Source organism: Salmo salar, chromosome ssa16 (genome assembly GCF_905237065.1).
Source record: "Salmo salar chromosome ssa16, Ssal_v3.1, whole genome shotgun sequence".
Taxonomy (NCBI): domain Eukaryota; kingdom Metazoa; phylum Chordata; class Actinopteri; order Salmoniformes; family Salmonidae; genus Salmo; species Salmo salar.
This window is the reverse complement of record NC_059457.1, coordinates 18,801,816-18,822,246: the sequence shown is the minus strand read 5'-3', so window position 1 is coordinate 18,822,246 and position 20,431 is coordinate 18,801,816. Positions and strand designations below refer to the sequence as shown.

The 20,431-nt window shown below is 44.8% G+C and overlaps 1 protein-coding gene across 3 annotated transcripts; it reads left to right on the top strand.

Annotated features, from left to right (window-relative positions):
• Positions 1-386: 386 nt before the first annotated feature.
• Positions 387-16,581, top strand: LOC106573330 (protein NEDD1). 3 transcript variants are annotated; one of them, XM_014148288.2, is made up of 16 exons: positions 387-564; positions 1,486-1,629; positions 1,858-1,952; positions 2,064-2,180; positions 2,389-2,529; positions 2,739-2,968; positions 3,238-3,442; positions 4,064-4,238; positions 4,404-4,514; positions 4,619-4,672; positions 5,011-5,112; positions 5,413-5,645; positions 10,649-10,832; positions 13,818-13,953; positions 14,064-14,130; positions 15,625-16,581. In XM_014148288.2, the coding sequence occupies exons 2-16, from the start codon at positions 1,494-1,496 to the stop codon at positions 15,727-15,729; spliced, it is 2,091 nt and encodes a 696-aa protein (XP_014003763.1). In that variant the 5' UTR covers positions 387-564; positions 1,486-1,493; the 3' UTR covers positions 15,730-16,581. The 3 variants fall into 3 exon arrangements, with proteins under 3 accessions (XP_014003763.1, XP_014003765.1, XP_014003764.1); XM_014148289.2 differs by having other exon boundaries at positions 391-564; positions 1,388-1,629; XM_014148290.1 differs by lacking the exon at positions 5,011-5,112.
• The last annotated feature ends 3,850 nt before the right edge of the window (positions 16,582-20,431 follow it).

Below are 20,431 nucleotides of genomic sequence, written 5' to 3'. Positions count from 1 at the left end.
ACAGTCTAAATACGTCTTAACTTATTATGGATCCCCATTACCTGCTGCCAAGGCAGCAGCTACTCTTCCTGGGGTCCAGCGAAATTAAGGCAGTTTATTACAATACATGTACAGATTTCACAACACACTGTGTGCCCTCAGGCCCCTACTCCACCACTACCACTTACAAAATCCATGTGTACCTGTGTGTAATGCATCTGACTTTGCCTATGTTTGTGTTGCTTCACAGTCCCCCGCTGTTCCTTAAGGTGTATTTTATCTGGGTTTTTTAAATACAATTTTACTGCTTCCATCAGTTACCTGATGTGGAATAGAGTTCTCTATGGGGGCGTCTATGAGTTGTCTTTCTGGGCTCAGTTAAACTGTAGTACCGCCAGTGTCCTCTGTATACATGAGATGGCTTGCTTCCCAACTGGAACTGGGGACTTCGGGGGGCCGCTGTCCTGGCTGCAAATGCAGGAATGCCCACATGCAGGATCGCAGCCAATTGCGGGTTGCAATTGCACACTATTGTAATTGTTTGTGACAATTCATAGGACAATTTCACAAGGAAATCAGTAACAAGTAAGTGAGTGCCATGAATTGACTAATGACGTTAGCTAGATAGTATAACCAAACCCTATACTTTCAACTTTATTTAGCTAATCTAACGTTTGCTAGCAACTTTTTCAAATTTAGCCGCTAGCTAACGTTTACATGCTAGCTACTCTTTCTTCGCAGAAGTAGTCTCAACTAACTAGCTAACGTTAGCTACCTGTGGTTAACTAGTTAATTAACTTTAGTAGGTTCACTAGCTATCCATTTAACTTAGGTGTTTACAGCAGCTTTGTTGCACATTTTGATAATTTTGAATAGTCAAAAGAACCACCAACTCGCTTGCCAATTCAGGCTAACTAACTTATCTACTGTAACTTAGCTAGCTGTTTACATTTTAGCTTAGTTGGCTAACGTTAGCTAGCTGTTTTACTAATGGTTCTAGCTAGCTAATGTTCTTGTGACTTGATAAACATAGCTAACGTAACTAGAAGCGGAGTAGTTATCTGATAGTGCATGTAGCAATGTTTGATAAGAACTTTTCTCAGCTTTGTCCAAATCTCCATTTGGGCTAGCGAACCTAAATAGCCTGTTACCAATTGAAATGTCATTTGAACTTGTTTTATTATGCATTTCTTCTGTATAGCTTGCTCATTTATTAGCTACGTCATTAACGTTATTTGTTTTCGCTTCTCTGAAAATTTGTTGTGAAATAATTCTCTTAACATGGGCTTTCTCTCTGTAGATGGGAGGTAGTTCTCTATCATTGATCACTCAGGGTCTTTGTCATATCAGTCTCACTGCAGAGAAAAGACACCCACTGCAAGTTCAAAACATCTTTGCTTCTTGGCAGCGGCGTTACTTCTCAGTAAACGCATCTCATTTTGCATCCATCTGACAACGGGGAGTGTGTGTGCGGCATCACTCACAGCAGTCCTTGTGTCTCTGCAGCCGTTGCTATGGAGGAGGTGACGCATCTTGTGTCGTCGGGCGACTGTGTTAAGATCTGGGACTCAGCCTCCATGACAGTTTTGGAACAGTTCAACCCGCATAGCGCTACACACCCTGTGGCCCAAGTGTGCTGGAGCAGCAACAGTATCCTTCTTACTAACCCTCTGGGCATGTCCAGGTACCTATGTTATAATGGATTCTTTTTTTGTTTTCCCTTTGCTCTCGTCACATTCTAGTTGAACTATAGTGGTGAGCAGCCCCCACACCTTCATGCAAACTATTTCTTTTTTAGGTCATTTTTCTCATCCACCCAGTTCTGTTCTGTGACATAAATGACTATATGCAGTCAGTTGCCTTGACTTGATTCCTCAGATCAGTATCTTGTAAGTGCCAGCAGTATAGGAGACAAGCTGGTGGTATCCAGTCTCAAGTCCTCTCCTATCCCAGTGGTGGAGCTTGCAGAGGGGGTGAGTGTATGCGGCCTGACAGCCAGGGCCAGTAAATACTCTTTCAGTTCCATTCTAATTCATTACCCTCCCGCATGTTGTCACATTATTATAATATTTTTTTGTCCTCAGAAAAAGCAGACACGTGTGAGTCTGAACTCAACGTCCCAATACCTAGTGAGTGGGGGGCTTGATAACTCTGTTAACATCTGGGACCTGAAGGCCAAGAGGCTTCATCGCACCCTCAAGGTACCCTCAGTCTTACCAGGACCTGTGACCCTACCCATGGGAACTATGTTCTAGTACTTATATTTTGAACACATCTCACCTGAACACCTGGTCCAAGCTTTTGGTGTAGATATTGAGGCATTTTAGAGTTACCTGTATTACTAGCACAGAGGCTCAAGGACTCGAGGTGCAATCTACATCCTCACCTGTCCCTCCCCTCTCTCACCAGGACCATAAAGAGGAGGTGACGTGCGTGTCCTTCAACGGCAGTGACAGCTACATCGCCTCGGGCTCAACCAGTGGTGACATCATCCTGCACAGCATCACCACCAACCTGTCCAGTAATGCCTTTGGACACGGCACCAACCAGGTGAGTGTTCTGTTGGACCTGACACACTTAACACTGTAACCATGACCCTTTGCGTATACTTAGCCAATTCTATCCCAGTGCCTGAGTGGTAGGGGCTAGGGGTTGTTACTGGTCATCAAATCAATATGAGGCTGAAGGATAGAAGACAATGACAAAAATGGGGACAATTAAGATGCCTCAGGTCTAAAATTACGCTCCTCCCACCTTAGCCCATCCACGACCTGAAGTACTCTGTGGTTAAGCGCTCCCTGCTGGGCAGTGTGTCAGATAGCGGCTCTGTGGTCCTGTGGGACGCCAACACTCAGAAGGAGCTGCACGTGTTTGATGGAGCCCACAAGGCCCCCGCCTCGGGCCTGGCCTTCTCTCCTGCCAACGACCTGCTCTTTGTCACCGTGGGCCTGGACAAGAAGATCATCTGCTATGACACCTCCAGCAAGATGTAAGAGCATGGGGTTTAGTATTGACCAAACAAGTTTAGAGATACTGTTTGACTGAGAGAGAGCCTGTTACCTTGGTATTTTTTTACAAGCTTTGTTGTTGCAATTTTTTGGGGGGTCAAAACACGTTCACATTATTTTGTATTTTGTCAATGAAGCTGTCCTTTACTAGTGATTAGTTCTTCAACAGCGCAAAGGGGACTTTAAAACTGGCTCTTGTGCTTTCAAGTACAGTGTTGACGTTTCTTTGTTTCCGCTCCCTCTCTCGCAGTATTCTCCGCAACATGTGTGTGGAGTCCCCGTTGACGGCCATTGACTTCACTCCAGATGGGGCAGGGCTGGTAGTGGGCTCCACCCAGGGCAGACTGTACCTGTACGACCTGCGCAACCTCAGCGCCCCTACCAAGACTGCCACTGCACACAAGACCTCCATCACCAGCCTGCGCTTCCAGAGCTCCCAGAGCAGACACCTTAAGGTAGGCTACACACCACAGCGCACTTATCAATTATTTCCAGTCACAAGATTTGAAAAGTTTAAAATAAACAGCAATCTTTACAATCCCTGAATTGGAATTTCCTAAACTGAGTTCAAATTAGATTTTTGTTTGGGACTGCAGCTGTACTGTGACTAAGACACTGGTTTTGAGATTTTGGGATGACATTTGTTTGCGCAAGGGGACACGCCAAGACCATGTGGGTTTTCTTTGGTCTGTTGTGCATGTTGTACGGAACCAAGTCTTTTTAATTCCTTAATTTATGTAAATAGTTTGACACTTATTGTGACACAAATGCTTTTGAATTGAGTGTTCTATTTCACTTGATGGGAAATGCTGTGCCCTTTTGCTTTTACAGAAAGCATTTGCCCAGAGTAATGCACTTTGTCAGTTCAGTATGTATCTCTTGACAGCATGCACTGTAAGCCCTGCATTGTATGGGCTCCTGACTAATTAAGGACCAAAATGCTTCTAAAACGTAAATACAGATCTCAACAGAGACAGTATTGTAGCTTGTAGGTATTTAACTGGCATGTGTTACCTGAGATCAATTAAACTTGACCCTTTCAAGCTAACCATGTCCCTTGGTTATTCCCCTGTTAGTCCAGTAAAATAGTGTCCAGCAAGTCTTCCAGCGCCCAGACAAGCAAGAGGATCTCAACCAGGCTGGGTAGTACCTACCTACCAGTAACTACCCCCAGCTCCACCTCCAAACCCCCCTCTAGCCTGCCTGCACCCCATGCAGTAGAAAGAGGGGATGGACAAGCCCAGGGCACAGGTCAGACTCGCTCTAGTACCTCAAATATACTCCTGGCCAACATCCTGACCTGAAACACCAGCCGATTTCTAATTCATGGTCTAGACCAGTGGTTGTCAAACCTGAGCTTAGAGGTCCAGAGAGCAGATTGTGTGTGTGTGTGTGTGTGTGTGAATATATATGTAGGCACACACAGAGAGGCAGAGGGCCAGCTGGGTGTTGACTGCCTGCCTGGTCTGGACAAGTTCAGCAGCGTGGGTAGAAACAGCCTGGACATCTTCTCCCCTGTAAGAGACGGTGAGCTCCACACTTGTCTTTGACTCTTCAATTTAGTTGTCAGTCTCTCTCTCTCTCCTCTCTGTTTTCTTTTCAAACTGACAGCTTGTTTTCTTTATCTTTAGATTACAAAGCCCACGGGATGAGTGGTGATGCTCCTGGTGGAATCAAAGGGAATGGTAGGTGTATTTGCCATGTCCTCTTTTACAGTTCTCTGGTTGAATGAATGGTCATGAGGACCCTGCACCACTAACCATGAGTTGAAGACGTGCGTCTTTTTCAATTATCCCTCTGTAATAAACCTGATGCAACTAGTCAAGGGCTTGGCGAGTAGTTGAATCAGGTGTGTTAGTGCTGGGCTAGAACAAAAATGTGCACCATGTGGGGTTCATCCAGGAATGGATTGAGAAACACTGCTATAAACATTCAATAAAGTTCACTGTCCACTGTACATCTCATATATACTGGTGTACATGATTGAGACCACATTTGTGGCTGTTGTTTGTATGTACCATAGCGATCAGTTTGGATATGTTCTCCAGAGAAGGGCAGCAAAGCATGGAGAAGTTCAGCAAAGTGGGACGCAACAGTCTGGACATTTTCTCTCCTGTTCGAGAGGGTGAGATTCCATTTGTGTTTCTCTTGACATTCAAAGTTCACATTGTTCTGCATAGCTTCACAAACCTGCAAACTTTTCCAAACCCTTTCCACTTTAATAGAGGGAAACTGAGAGATTCTTGCGTTTACCTTGTTCTACTTACCCAGAGTCAGATGAACTTGAGGATACAATTTTTTTGTCTCCGCCTGCAGTATGGAGGAAGTTATCGGTAGTTTCGTGAGCCAACACTTAACTAGCATTAGCGTAATGACTGGAAGTCTGTAGGTACGGTAATGCCATTGATTCACTTGATCTTTGCAGATTACAAAACCCATGGAATGACTGCAGATGCATCAAATGGGAAGAAAGGAAACAATCTGGACTTCCTCCCTACCTACTCTGGTGGGCCCCCACACCACAAGAATCCCCTGGGCACCCTTGGAGGAGGGCGCTGTTACAGCCCCCTGCCTGTCTTCCAGACCCCTTCACCAATCAAAGAGGAGCTAGCCATGCCTCCTGCACCAGCGCAGACAGACACACAGGACTCAAAAAGGGTCAGTCTACCTTATTCAATCAGCTGTTGTACCTTGACCAACTTGGAATGCTGACACAGACCATTTGAACCAGGAGTATTCAATTCTTGTCCTGGGGTCTTCCCAGCCCAACACTATCAGACCTGATACAAATACTTAAGGACGTTCATTACTTGAATCAAATGTGAGGGTGTTGGGCTGAAACAAAAATGTGTCGATCAGGGAGGCCCCAGAACCAGAAATGAAACCTCTGATTTAGTCTCTGTTTTTCCTGTCAAAATGTGCAGTGCCTTCAGAAAGTATTCATACCCTTTGACTTATTCCACATTTTGGTGTTACAGCCTCAATTCAAAATGAATTAAAGTTATATTTTATACACACAATACTCAATAATGACAGTGAAAACAACATGTTTGTAGAAATGTTTGTACATTTATTGGAAATCAATACAGAAATATCTAATTTACCTAAGTATTCACATCCGAGTCAATACATTGTAGAAACAGCTGTAATCAATGCCAATGGTGCAAGTCTCTAAGAGCTTTCCACACCTGGATTCTGCAACGTTTGCCCATTTTATTATTTTGAGAAATCTTCAAGCTCTGTCATTTGCTGTTGATCATTGCTAGACAACCATTTTCAGGTCTTGCCGTAGATTTAAGTCAACTGTAACTCGGCCACTCAGGAACATTCTCTGTCTTGGTAAGCAACTCCAGTGTAGATTTGGCCTTGTGTTTTAGGTTATTGTCCGGCTGAAAGGTGAATTCATCTCCCTGTGTCTGGTGGAAAGCTGACTGAACTAGGTTTTCTTCTAGGATTTTACCTGTGCTTAGCTCCATTCCGTATCTTTTTTTGTCCTGGAAAAACTCCCCAGTCCTTAATGATTACAAGTTAACCCATAACATGATGCAGCCACCATTGTGCTTGAAAATACGGAGAGTGGTACTGAGTAATGTATTGGATTTGCCCCAACCGTAACATTTTGTTTTCAGAACAAAAAATGAATTGCTGTGCCACTTTCTTTTTTTGTTGTTGCAGTGTTAGATGGCGCCGGCAGACGTTTTACGTTCCCCCAGCCGATTGTGTTTATTTGCATTGTTTGTTACTTATTTTGTACATAATGTTGCTGCTTCTGTCTCTTATGACCGAAAATAACTTCTAGACATCAGGACTGAGATTACTCAACACGGACTGGCAGAATCCTTTTTTTCCTTTCACGACTCTGACGAGCCCGACGCAAAGGATATACTGCTTCCTCGGGAACAGGCCTCGATCCACGTGACCTGCATGAAGAGGAGGCGGAGAAAGAGGGGCCGAAGGGCGGCTGCCTTCTAAGAATTCGTAGGTGATCGAATAAACCCCCACTTCCCTCCATTCTGCAAGCAACGTGCAATCCTTGGAGAATAAAATTGATGAGTTATGCGGAAGATTAAACTACCAACGGACATTAAAAACTGTAACATCTTATGCTTCACGGAGTCGTGGCTGAATGACTACAATATCAACATATTGCTGGCTGGTTATACGATGTACCGGCAGGATAGAACAGCAGCGTCTGGTAAGACAAGGGGCAGCGGACTATGTATTTTTGTAAATAACAGCTGGTGCACGATATCTACTGAAGTCTCGAGCTATTACTCGCCTGAGGTAGAGTATCACATGATAAGCTGTTGACCACACTACCTACAGAGAGAGTTTTCATCTGTATTCTTCGTAGCTGTTTACATACCACCACAGTCAGAGGCTGGCACTAAGATAGCATTGAATGAGCTGTATTCCGCCATAAGCAAACAAGAAAACGCTCACCCAGAGGTAGCACTCCTAGGGGCCGGGGACTTTAATGCAGGGAAACTTAAATCCGTTTGACCTAATTTCTACCAGCATGTCACGTGCAACCAGAGGGAAAAGAACTCTGGGCCACCTTTACTCCACACACAGAGACGCGTACAAAGCTCGCCCTCCATTTGGCAAATCTGACCATAATTCTATCCTCCTGATTCCTGCGTACAAGCAAAAGTTAAAGCAGGAACCAACAGTGACTAGAGCGATTTAAAAAAAGTGGTCAGATGAAGCAGCTGCTAAGCTACAGGACTGTTTTGTTAGCACAGACTGAAATATGTTCTGGGATTCCTCCGATGGCATTGGGGAGTACACCGCATCAGTTATTGGCTTCATCAATAAGTGCATTGATAACGTCGTCCCCACAGTGACCCCAACTAGAAGACATGGATTACAGGCTAGAGCTGCCGCTTTCAAGGAGCGGGACTCTAACCCAGAAGCTTCTAAGAAATCCCGCTATGCCCTCCGACGAACCATCAAACAGGCAAAGCATCAACATAGGACTAAGATCGAATCGTCCTACACCGGCTCCGATGCTCGTCAGATGTGGCAGGGCTTGCAAACCATTACAGACTACAAAGGGAAGCACAGCCGAGAGCTGTTTAGCTCGTCTACCAGACGAACTAAACTACTTCTATGCTCGCTTCGAGGCAAATAACACTGAAACATGCATGACAGCACCAGCTGTTCCGTTAAGACTGTGTGATCACACTCTCCGCAGCCGATGTGAGTAAGACCTTTAAACAGGTCAACATTCACAAGGCCACATGACCAGACAGATTACCAGGATGTGTACTGCGAGCATGCGCTGACCAACTGGCAAGTGTCTTCACTGACATTTTCAACCTCTCCTTGTCCGTACTACCAACATGTTTTAAGCAGACCACCGTAGTGCCTGTGCCCAAGAACACTAAAGTAACCTGCCTAAATGACTACTGACCCGTAGCACTCACATCTGTAGCCATGAAGTGCTTTGAAAGGCGAGTCATGGCTCACATCAACACCATCATCCCAGAAACCCTAGACCCACTCAAATTTGCATACCGCCCCAACAGATCTACAGATGATGCAATCTCTATTGCACTCCACACTGCCCTTTCCCACCTGTAAAAAAGGAACACCTATGTGAGAATGCTTTTCATTGACTACAGCTCAGCGTTCAACACCATAGTGCCCTCAAAGCTCATCAATAAGCTAAGGACCCTGGGACTAAACACCTCCCTCTGCAACTGGATCCTGGACTTCCTGACGGCTGCCCCCAGGTGTTGAGGATAGGTAACCACACATCCGCCATGCTGATCCTCAACACAGGGGCCCCTCAGGGGTGTCTGCTCAGTCCCCTCCTGTTCTCCCGGTTCACTCATGACTGCACAGCCAGGCACGACTCCAACACCATCATTACATTTTCCGATGACACAACAGTGGTAGGCCTGATCACCGACAACAACGAGACAGCTTATAAGGAGGCTGTGTGGTGCCAGGACAACAACCTCTCCCTCAACGTGACCTAGACAAAGGAGAGTATTGTGGACTACAGGAAAAAGAGGACCGAGCACGCCCCCATTCTCAGTGGAGTGGAGCAGGTTGAGAGCTTCAAGTTTCTTGGTGTCCACATCACCAACAAACTAACATGGTCCAAGCACACCAAGACAGTTGTGAAGAGGGCACAACAAAACCTATTCCCCCTCAGGAGATTTAAAAAGATTTGGCATGGGTCCTCAGATCCTCAACAGGTTCTACAGCTGCACCATCGAGAGCATCCTGACTGGTTGCATCACTGCCTGCTATGGCAACTGCTAGGCCTCCGACCACAAGGCACTACAGAGGGTAGTGCGACCAGCCCAGTACATCACTGGGGCCAAGCTTCCTGCCATCCAGGACCTCTATACCAGTCGGTGTCAAAGGAATGCCCTAAAAATTGTCAGACTCCAGCCACCCTAGTCATAGACTGTTCTCTCTGCTACTGCATGGCAAGCAGTACCGGAGCGCCAAGTCTAGGTCCAAGAGGCTTCTAAACAGCTTTTACCCCCAAGCCATAAGACTCCTGAACATCTAGTCAAATGGCTACCCAGACTATTTGCATTGCCCCCCCCCCCCCCTCCTTTACACCACTGCTACGCTCTGTTGTCATCTATGCATAGTCACTTTAATAACTTTGCCTACATGTACATACTACCTCTAACCGGTGCCCCCGCACATTGACTCTCTATCGGTACCCCCCTGTATATGGTCTCGCTACTGTTATTTTACTGCTGCTCTTTAATTACCTTTTACTTTTATCTCTTATTCATATCCGTATTTTTTTTTAAACTGCGTTGTCGGTTAGGGGCTTGTAAGTAAGCATTTCACTGTAAGGTCTAAACCTGTTGTATTCGGCACATGTGATTAATAAAATTAGATTTAGTGCCTTGTTGCAAACATGATGCATGTTTTGGAATCTTTTTTATTCTGTACAGGCTTCATTTTCACTCTGTTAATTAGCTTAGTATTGTGGAGTAATTACAATGTTGATCCATCCTCAGTTTTCTCCTATCACAGGCTTTAAACTCTGTAACCGGTTTAAAGTCACTGTTGGCCTCATGGTGAAATCCCTGAGAGGTTTCCCTCCTCTCTGGCAACTGAGTTAGGAAGAACACCTGTATCTTTGTATTGACTGGATGTATCCAAAGTGTAATTAATAACTTCACTATGCGCAAAGGGATATTCAATGTCTGCAAATGTTTACTCCTGAAATGATTTAGTCTTGCCATAACAAAGGGGTTGAATATTTATTGATTGAAGACATTTCAGCTTTTCATTTTGAATTAATTTGTTTAAAATAATCTAAGAACATAATTCCACTTTGCCATTATTGGGTATTGTGTGTAGGCCAGTGTCACAAAATCTCATTTTAAATTCAGGCTGTAGCACAACAAAATGTGGAAAAAGTCCAGGGGTGTGAATACTTTCTGAAGGCACTGTACACAATAGTCAACCTCTTATACAGATGAAAGTTGTTTCCCACCCATAAGCAAACCCCCTCTGAAATAGGCATTATTTTATGCCTGGCTTCTACTGTAAGGCTTCTCAAAATAGGACTATGGATGCAGGATTTAATGGCTTCTAAGCAAGTTGCAGTCCAGGCAGTACTGAAACTGGAGACAATGTTCAAGCTGCTCTTCACCTGTTGTCTGTTCGACTGACAGTATGAGAAGGGCAGTGGTTCCAGTCTGGAGGGTGAAGCCCCAACCACGTCATCAGCCCAGACCTCACACAGCCAACCAGCACCGCCGTTCTTCACCCCTGAACCCGGCCTGAGGACCAATGATGTGCAGGCCCAGCTGAGCTATAACACGCCCCTAAATGGTGCGCTGCCCATTATTGTACCAGGTGAGTTTGTGTTGTTATTTGTCTGTGTGGGTGAGAGCTGTAGATAATATGCTATATCAATGAATTTAGCATAACATGTATTATAGCATACATAACTACACCGAACAAAAATATAAATGTAACATGTTAAGTGTTGGTCCCATGTTTTATGAGATTAAATAAAAGACCCCATTATTTTTCCATATGCACAAAAATGTTTTTATATCCCTGTTAGTGAGCATTTCTCCTTTGCCAAGGTATGCCACACCTGTCAGGTGGATGGATTATCAAGAAGCTTATTAAACAGCATGATCATTACACAGGTGCATCTTGTGCTAGGAAAATAAAAGACCACTCTAAAAAAAAGTGCCGTTTTGTCACACAACACTATGTCTCCTTTTTGAGGGGGTGTGCAATTGGCATGCTGACTGCAGAAATGTCCACCAGGCCTCCTGAGTGGCGCAGTGGTCTAAGGCACTGCATCGCAGTGCAAGCTGTGCCACTAGAGTTCCTTGTTCGAGTCCAGGCTCTGTCGCAGCCGGCCGCGACCGGGAGACCCATGGGGCGGCGCATAATTGGCCCTGCGCAGTCCTGCTTAGGGGAGGGTTTGGCCGGCAGGGATGTCCTTGTCCCATCGCGCTCTAGCGACTCCTGTGGCGGGCCTGGGTGCATGCACGCTGACACTGTCACCAGGTATACGGTGTTTCCTACGACACATTGGTGCGGCTGGCTTCTGGGTTAAGCTGGCATTGTGTCAAGAAGCAGTGCGGCTTGGTTGGGTTGGGTCGTGTTTCGGGGGACGCATGGCTCTCGACCTTCGCCTCTCCTGAGTCCGTACAGGAGTTGCAGCGATGAGACAAGGCTGTAACTACCAATTGGATACCACGAAGAGAAAAAAAGAGCAATTCAGGAATATCCACCAGAGCTGTTTCCAGATAATTAATTGTTAATATCTCTACCATAAGCTGCCTCTGTCATTTTTCAGAATTTTGCAGTATGTCCAACCGGCCTCACAACTGCAGACCACGTGTATAATGTTGTGTGGGCGAGCGGTTTGCTGATGTCACCATTGTGAACAGAGTGCCCCATGGTGACGGTGGGGTTATATTTACATTTACATTTAAGTCATTTAGCAGACGCTCTTATCCAGAGCGACTTACAAATTGGTGCATTCACCTTATGATATCCAGTGGAACAACCACTTTACAATAGTGCATCTAAATCTTTTAAGGGGGGGGTTAGAAGGATTACTTTATCCTATCCTAGGTATTCCTTAAAGAGGTGGGGTTTCAGGTGTCTCCGGAAGGTGGTGATTGACTCCGCTGTCCTGGCGTCGTGAGGGAGCTTGTTCCACCATTGGGGTGCCAGTGCAGCGAACAGTTTTGACTGGGCTGAGCGGGAACTGTGCTTCCTCAGAGGTAGGGGGGCCAGCAGGCCAGAGGTGGATGAACGCAGTGCCCTTGTTTGGGTGTAGGGCCTGATCAGAGCCTGAAGGTATGGAGGTGCCGTTCCCTTCACAGCTCCGTAGGCAATCACCATGGTCTTGTAGCGGATGCGAGCTTCAACTGGAAGCCAGTGGAGAGAGCGGAGGAGCGGGGTGACGTGAGAGAACTTGGGAAGGTTGAACACCAGACGGGCTGCGGCGTTCTGGATGAGTTGTAGGGGTTTAATGGCACAGGCAGGGAGCCCAGCCAACAGCGAGTTGCAGTAATCCAGACGGGAGATGACAAGTGCCTGGATTAGGACCTGTGCCGCTTCCTGTGTGAGGCAGGGTCGTACTCTGCGAATGTTGTAGAGCATGAACCTACAGGATCGGGTCACCGCCTTGATGTTAGTGGAGAACGACAGGGTGTTGTCCAGGATCACGCCAAGGTTCTTAGCACTCTGGGAGGAGGACACAAGGGAGTTGTCAACCGTGATGGCGAGATCATGGAACGGGCAGTCCTTCCCCGGGAGGAAGAGCAGCTCCGTCTTGCCGAGGTTCAGCTTGAGGTGGTGATCCGTCATCCACACTGATATGTCTGACAGACATGCAGAGATGCTATTCGCCGCCTGGTTATCAGAAGGGGGAAAGGAGAAGATTAATTGTGTGTCGTCTGCATAGCAATATATCATATTATATATATATATTATATGATATGGGCAGGCATAGACTACGGATAACGAACACAATTGCATTTTATTGATGCCGATTTTAATGCACAGAGATAATGTCTGGTGAGGTCCTGAGGTCCATTCTCGTGCCATTCATCTGCTGCCATCACCTCATGTTTCAGCATGATAATGCACGGCCCTATGTCGCAAGGATCTATACAAAATAACTGGAATCTGAAAATGTTCCTGCATACTCACCAGACATGTTACCCATTGAGCATGTTTAGGATGCTCTGTGTTGATATGTACTGCAGTGTGTTCCAGTGCTTGCCAATTTTAGCAACTTCGCACAGCCATTGAAACGGAGTGGGACATCAAATCGAAGTTTATTTGTCACATGCGCTGAATACAACAGGTGTAGACCTTACAGTGAAATGCTTACTTACAGGCCCTAACCAACAGTGCAATTTTTAACAAAAAAAACAGGTATTAGGGGAACAATAGATACGTAAAGAAATAAAAAACAACAGTAAAATAACAGTAGCGAGGCTATATACTGTATTCCACAGACCACAATCAACAGCCTGATCAACTCTGCGAAGCAAATGGTGGTCACACCAGATACTGACTGGTTTTCTGATCCACACCTCTACCTTTTTTTAAAAGGTTTCTGTGACCAACAGATGCATATCTGTATTCCCAGTCATGTGAAATCCATAGATTAAGGCTTAATTTATTTATTTCAATTGACTGATTTACTTATGAACTTTAACTCAGTAAATATTTGAAATTGGTGTATGTTGCGTTCATATTTTTGTTCAGTATTGTAAAATATGAAATTATGTATGCACAACATTACATGTACAGTGTGTGGTAGTGAGTTGACGAAACTAATGGAAAATACCCTGTCAGTGTCTTTGGCAGTGGCATCCTCGCTATCAGAGAGAATAGTGGAGGCTGTTGGAGCAGAGGGTGGAGGCACTCCCCTCACATCTCTGCAGATCCAGTTCATCCGCAACATGATCCATGAGACCTTGGAAGACTTCAGGTGGGTGCACCTTCTCACAGCATATCTCTTACAGTTGCTGAACCGTCTTGTGCACTGTTTTTCTGTTCAATAGTTTTGTTGATTTTTGGCTAACCCCATTTCCTCCACAGGGATGCATGCCACCGAGACATAGTGAACCTCCAGGTGGAGATGGTCAAACAGTTCTACATTCAGCTGGTATGTGATCTGGTCTAACTCCACACTTGTCCACTGTGACACATTGGCCACTACACACCACACTTGAGTCCCCGACAAAGCACACGCTAAACCAGACTGCATTGTGGTTCCATTTCCCTAACCGACCTCTTGCAGGGTTCGTACTGTGATGAAAATCCTGGAAAAGTCATGGGGTTTTCCAGACCTGGAAAAGTCATAGAGAATAATTATATAATTTCTGTTAATGTAATTTTTAAGTTTATCAATCAAATAAAAATCAACATATCAACCAGGATCCAAATGACACTTTAGGGCGTCTGTGTTTGCGTGAATCACCTGCATATGTGCGAGGCAGCCAATTCAAAACATACAGTTGAAGTCGGAAGTTTACATACACTTGAATGGAGCTCAACCACTATGTAAATGTTAATATTATCCATAAAAGTATCCCTTACAATTATACACATCAGTTATGTAAGCTAACAACCAGCATACAGTTGAAGTTGGAAGTTTACATACACTTAGGTTGGAGTCATTAAAACTAGTTTTTCAACAACCACAAATTTCTTGTTAACAAACTATAGTTTTGGCAAGTCGGTTAGGACATCTAGTTTGTGCATGACACAAGTAATTTTTCCAACAATTGTTTACAGACAGATTATTTCACTGATAATTCACTGTATCACAATTCCAGTGGGTCAGAAGTTTACATACACTAAGTTGACTGTGCCTTTAAACAGCTTTGAAAATTCCAGAAAATGATGTCATGGCTTTAGAAGCTTCCAAATGAACAATGACCCCAAGCATACTTCCAAAGTTGTGGCGAAATGGCTTAAGGACAACCAAGTCAAGGTATTGGAGTGGCTATCACAAAGCCCTGACCTCAATCCTATAGAAAATGTGTGGGCAGAACTGAAAAAGTGTGTGCGGGCAAGGAGGCCTACAAACCTGACTCAGTTACACCAGCTCTGTCAGGAGGAATGGGCCAAAATTAACCCAACTTATTGTGGGAAGCTTGTGGAAGGCTACCTGAAAAGTTTGACCCAAATTAAACAATTTAAAGGAAATGCTACCAAATACTAATTGAGTGTATGTAAACTTCTGACCCACTGGGAATGTGATGAAAGAAATAAAAGCTGAAATAAATCACTCACTACTATTATTCTGACATTTCACATTCTTAAAATAAAGTGGTGATCCTAACTGACCTAAGACAGGGAGTTTTTATAGGATTAAATGTCAGGAATTGTGAAACTGAGTTTAAATGTATTTGGCTAAGGTGTATGTAAACGTCTGACTTCAACTCTATATTGTACCCTATAGTTACCTGTTTAGCTATTATTAGCATGTATTAATGTTTTCGTCATGTCCCCCAAAAAATGATCACGACACTCGTGAATAAGGCCATACAAAGTTAATTAAATTTTAACAAATCATTTAAACGATAATATTTAGTTTTATTCCTTCTGTCAAAATGTGTATAAACCCTGCTCTTGGTTCCTTGCTGCCTTTCAGAACGAGATCCATGGTCTGATCGAGAAGTACTCTGTCAACGACTCGCTGGTGGAGGAGATTGAGAAGCTGAGGGAGGAGAACAAGCGACTCCGAGACAATTACTGAGAGGTTGACTTGATGGGGTTAATCACCCCTGGATACAGTTGTTGTCCCTTCTCAACTCGGACAGAAAGTCTTTCGCAGAGCTTAAGGTCTATGTGGAATAATCGTGCCAGAGACAGAACTCTGAAGGCCAAAGGTGCCTTTTTTTGTATCCTGGTTTAATGCCCTCCATCTCTTTCCATGCAGGGACCCTTTTGTATTCTCATCAGTTTATTTTGTACATGTCAAACTTGCCAAGGGCCTTGGAATTAATTAAGAAGTGCCTTACTCTAGTTGTAACCCAAGGGCTGACCAGTATGTTATCAGTCACAAGGTATGTCACAGTGGTTATCATGCTGGACTGGCCCGTGAAGGCATGGCACTATTTTGCCCCAATTCAAAACCGGTCTACTCTCGCAGGTCCTTGTTGACTCCACCAGTGGATCTAATATAATGGACAAGTAAAAGTAATGATGCAAACACCGTTACAATATTGTTGATACCTATTCATTCCTTTCAGTTCTGTGAAGGAGAGATCAACAAGGACCCAGGGATTGGAAGATGCATTAGCTTGGGATTGCGCTTAAATACTTATCTTCAGTATGGTTGAAGTTGATAGTATCTTTTGGCTTTTACTGGAACACCGAAGATAAATTAGGGTATGCCTTTGTTGGAAGACACAATCATGATAGTGTTTGTTGTGGACTAAGTAAGAAAAGGCCATATCGGTCATCAATTTCTCTTATTGTAAGCAAAGTGGTGCCAAGCTTCCCTCCATGAAGGGTGCTTGCATCGCCAAGTTTCTGTTCCTCATAGTTGAGTTTCTTTTGTTATGTTTTTTTATAAGAGGAAAATAAATACTCAATATGCATACAATCTCTTAATGTAATTCATTTGGTTTGAGTGACGCAGGAGACCGTTGAAAGTTTTCAGTTACAATGCACCATGAATGGTTCCAAAAAGAGACAGCATGTTAATTCTTTAATTTAACAATGAAATACAGGTGCAACACTTACAAAATAATACTTAAACATCTGTAGTAGTATTGATAAAAACAAATCTGATGCTTAGAGCCCAAATACTTCCTAATGGAGGAAATGAGAAACTAGATCAGACTGCATGGCCACATCATCAAAATGGAGTAAAAGCAACCATAGGATCAGTGCTATCTGGGGTCCTTGGGACATCCCTAACCTTAACCATTACCCATTTAAAATGTCAACTTAAAACATACGGCCTGTGGAAGGGCATGCTGCCAGGTGAGGACTGGCAGACAACTAATACCTGTCCCTGTGGTCCATTTCAAATGGATGTTATTCTAGAAATTTGAAGTAGCTAAGTTGAGACTGTTTTATTTTCTCTAATAAAAATGAACAGTTCAAAAATACTGATTTAAACGATGGACCGGCCCAAAGTGGCACTTGTATGACTCTACAAAAAAGAAAGATGGAAGATTCCATTGAGGTTTTTACACATCATTGGTTAATATGATCATTTCAGCTAGACACCAATATGGGGATATATGTAAAGAACACTAAAGAACATGGGAAAATACAATGAAGCAATCTTAGAAAACCTTGTAGGTCTTTGGGGTTGGTTTTACAGAGTTCCTCAGTGCTGTAGTCATATTTGTAGATCTTATAATCATCTCCACCTGCAACAAAGTCCTTGTCAAATCAAAGTTTATTTGTCACGTGTGCCGAATACAACAGGTGTAGACCTTTGTGAAATGCTTACTTACAGGCTCTAACCAATAGTGCAAGAAAGGTATTAGGTGAACAATAGGTAAGTAAAGAAATAAAAACAACAGTAAAAAGACAGTGAAAGATAACAGTAGTGTACAGACACCGGTTAGTCAGGCTGATTGAGGTAGTATGTACATATGGTTAAAGTGACTATGCATATCTGATGAACAAAGAGTAGCAATAGCGTAAAGAGGGGTTGGTGGGTGGCGGGACACAATTCACATAGCCCGGTTAGCCAATGTGTGGGAACACTGGTTGGTCGGGCCAATTGAGGTAGTATGTACATTAATGTATAGGGGGGGGCAGACAGTGCAAATAGTCCGGGTAGCCATTTGATTACCTGTTCAGGAGTCTTATGGCTTGGGGGTAAAAACTGTTGAGAAGCCTTTTTGTCCTAGACTTGGCACTCTGGTACCGCTTGCCATGCGGTAGAAGAGAGAACAGTCTATGACTGGGGTGGCTGGGGTCTTTGACCATGTTTAGGGCTTTCCTCTGACACCGCCTGGTGTAGAGGTCTTGGATGGCAGGCAGCTTAGCCCCAGTGATGTACTGGGCCGTACGCACTACCCTCTGTAGTGCCTTGCGGTCGGAGGCCGAGCAATTGCCGTACCAGGAGAACCTTTTGAGGATCTCAGGACCCATGCCAAATCTTTTAAGTTTCCTGAGGGGAATAGACTTTGTCGTGCCCTCTTCACGACTGTCTTGGTGTGTTTGGACCATTCTAGTTTGTTGGTGATGTGGACACCAAGGAACTTGAAGCTCTCAACCTGCTCCACTACAGCCCCGTCGATGAGAATGGGGGCGTACTCGGTCCTCCTTTTCCTGTAGTCCACAATCATCTCCTTCGTCTTGGTTACGTTGAGGGATAGGTTGTTATTCTGGCACCACCCGGCCAGGTCTCTGACCTCCTCCCTATAGGCTGTCTCGTTGTCGGTGATCAGGCCTACCACTGTTGTGTCGTCTGAAAACTTAATGATGGTGTTGGAGTTGTGCCTGGCCATGCAGTCGTCGGTGAACAGGGAGTACAGGCGGGGACTGAGCACGCATGCCTGGGGGGCTCCAGTGTTGAGGATCAGCGTGGCAGATGTGTTGCTACCTACCCTCAACACCTGAGGACGGCCCATCAGGAAGTCCAGGATCCAGTTTCAGAGGGAGGTGTTTAGTCCTAGGATCCTTAGCTTAGTGATTAGCTTTGAGGGTACTATGGTGTTGAACGCTGAGTTGTAGTCAATGAATAGCATTCTCACATAGGTGTTCCTTTTGTCCAGGTGGGAAAGGGCAGTGTGGAGTGCAACAGAGATTGCATCATCTGTTGGGGCGGTATGCAAATTGGAGTGGGTCTAGGGATTCTGGAATAATGGTGTTGATGTGAGCCATTACCAGCCTTTCAAAGCACTTCATGGCTACGGACGTGAGTGCTACGGGTCTGTAGTCATTTAGGCAGGTTGCCCTCATGTTCTTGGGCACAGGGACAATGGTGGTCTGCTTGAAACATGTTGGTATTACAGACTCAATCAGGTACATGTTGAAAATGTCAGTGAAGACACCTGCCAGTTGGTCTGCACATGCCCGGAGCACACGTCCTGGTAATCCGTCTGGCCCCGCAGCCTTGTGTATGTTGACCTGTTTAGAGGTCTTACTCACGTCGGCTACGGAGAGCGTGATCACACAGTTGTCCAGAACAGCTGATGCTCTCATGCATGCCTCAGTGTTGCTTGCCTCGAAGCGAGAATAGAAGTGATTTAGCTCGTCTTTTAGGCTCGTGTCACTGGGCAGCTCGCGGTTGTGCTTCCCTTTGTAGTCTGTAATAGTTTGCAAGCCCTGTCACATAAGACGAGTGTCGGAGCCGGTGTAGTATGATTCAATCTTAGCCCTGTATTGACGCTTTGCCTGTTTGATGGTTCGTCGCAGGGCATAGCAGGATTTCTTATAAGCTTCTGGGTTAGAGTCCCACACCTTGAAAGTGGCAGCTCTACCCTTTAGCTCAGTGCGAATGTTGCCTATAATCCATGGCTTCTGGTTGGGGTATGTACGTACAGTCACTGTGGGGACGACGTCCTCGATGCACTTATTTATAAAGCCAGTGACTGATGTGGTGTACTCCTCAATGCCATCGGAAGAATCCCGGAACATGTTCCAGTCTGTGATAGCAAAACAGTCCTGTAGTTTAGCATCTGCTTCATCCGACCACCTTGTCTGGATGAATGTCTGGATGAATTGGTGCAGGAGCGTCAATGATTTTGATCAGGTCAAGGCTGGTGATAAACGTAGAATTTTAGTCGTGAGCTTGGACAAGTTGTAGACAGTCTCACTCTCCATCCGCTGTACATTTTTAACACTGGTTTTGATTAGCAGCAGACTTATACTGTAATATGACAGCTCACAATACTGTTTTACTGTTTGTCCCTTAGCCCTTCATAATAGCCCATTGAACAATACTGAACAAAAATAAACATGCAACAATTTTTCAAAGATTTGACAGTTACATGTATAATGGTCAGCTGTCCAACGCGCCAGTGGCCATCGAAAGGTGAGCATTTGTCCACTGAATTCGGTGAGGAATAGGCTTTGGGGGTGACCAGTGAAATATACCTGCTAAAGCGCGTGCTACGGGAGGGTGCTGCTATGGTGACCAGTGAGCTGAGATAAGGTGGGGCTTTACCTAGCAAAGACTTATAGATGACCTGGAGCCAGTGGGTTTGGCGACGAATATGAAGCGAGGGCCAGCCAACTAGAGCATACAGGTCGCAGTGGTGGGTAGTATATGGGGCTTTGGTGACAAAACGGATGGCACTGTGATAGACTGCATCCAATTTGCTGAGTAGAGTGTTGGAGGGTATTTTATAAATGACATCGCCGAAGTCGAGGATCGGTAGGATAGTCAGTTTTACGAGGGTATGTTTGGCAGCATAAAGAGCTGAACATTAGAGAAATGAACATTCCATTTTCTGGTAACAGCTCTATTGGACATTCCTACAGTC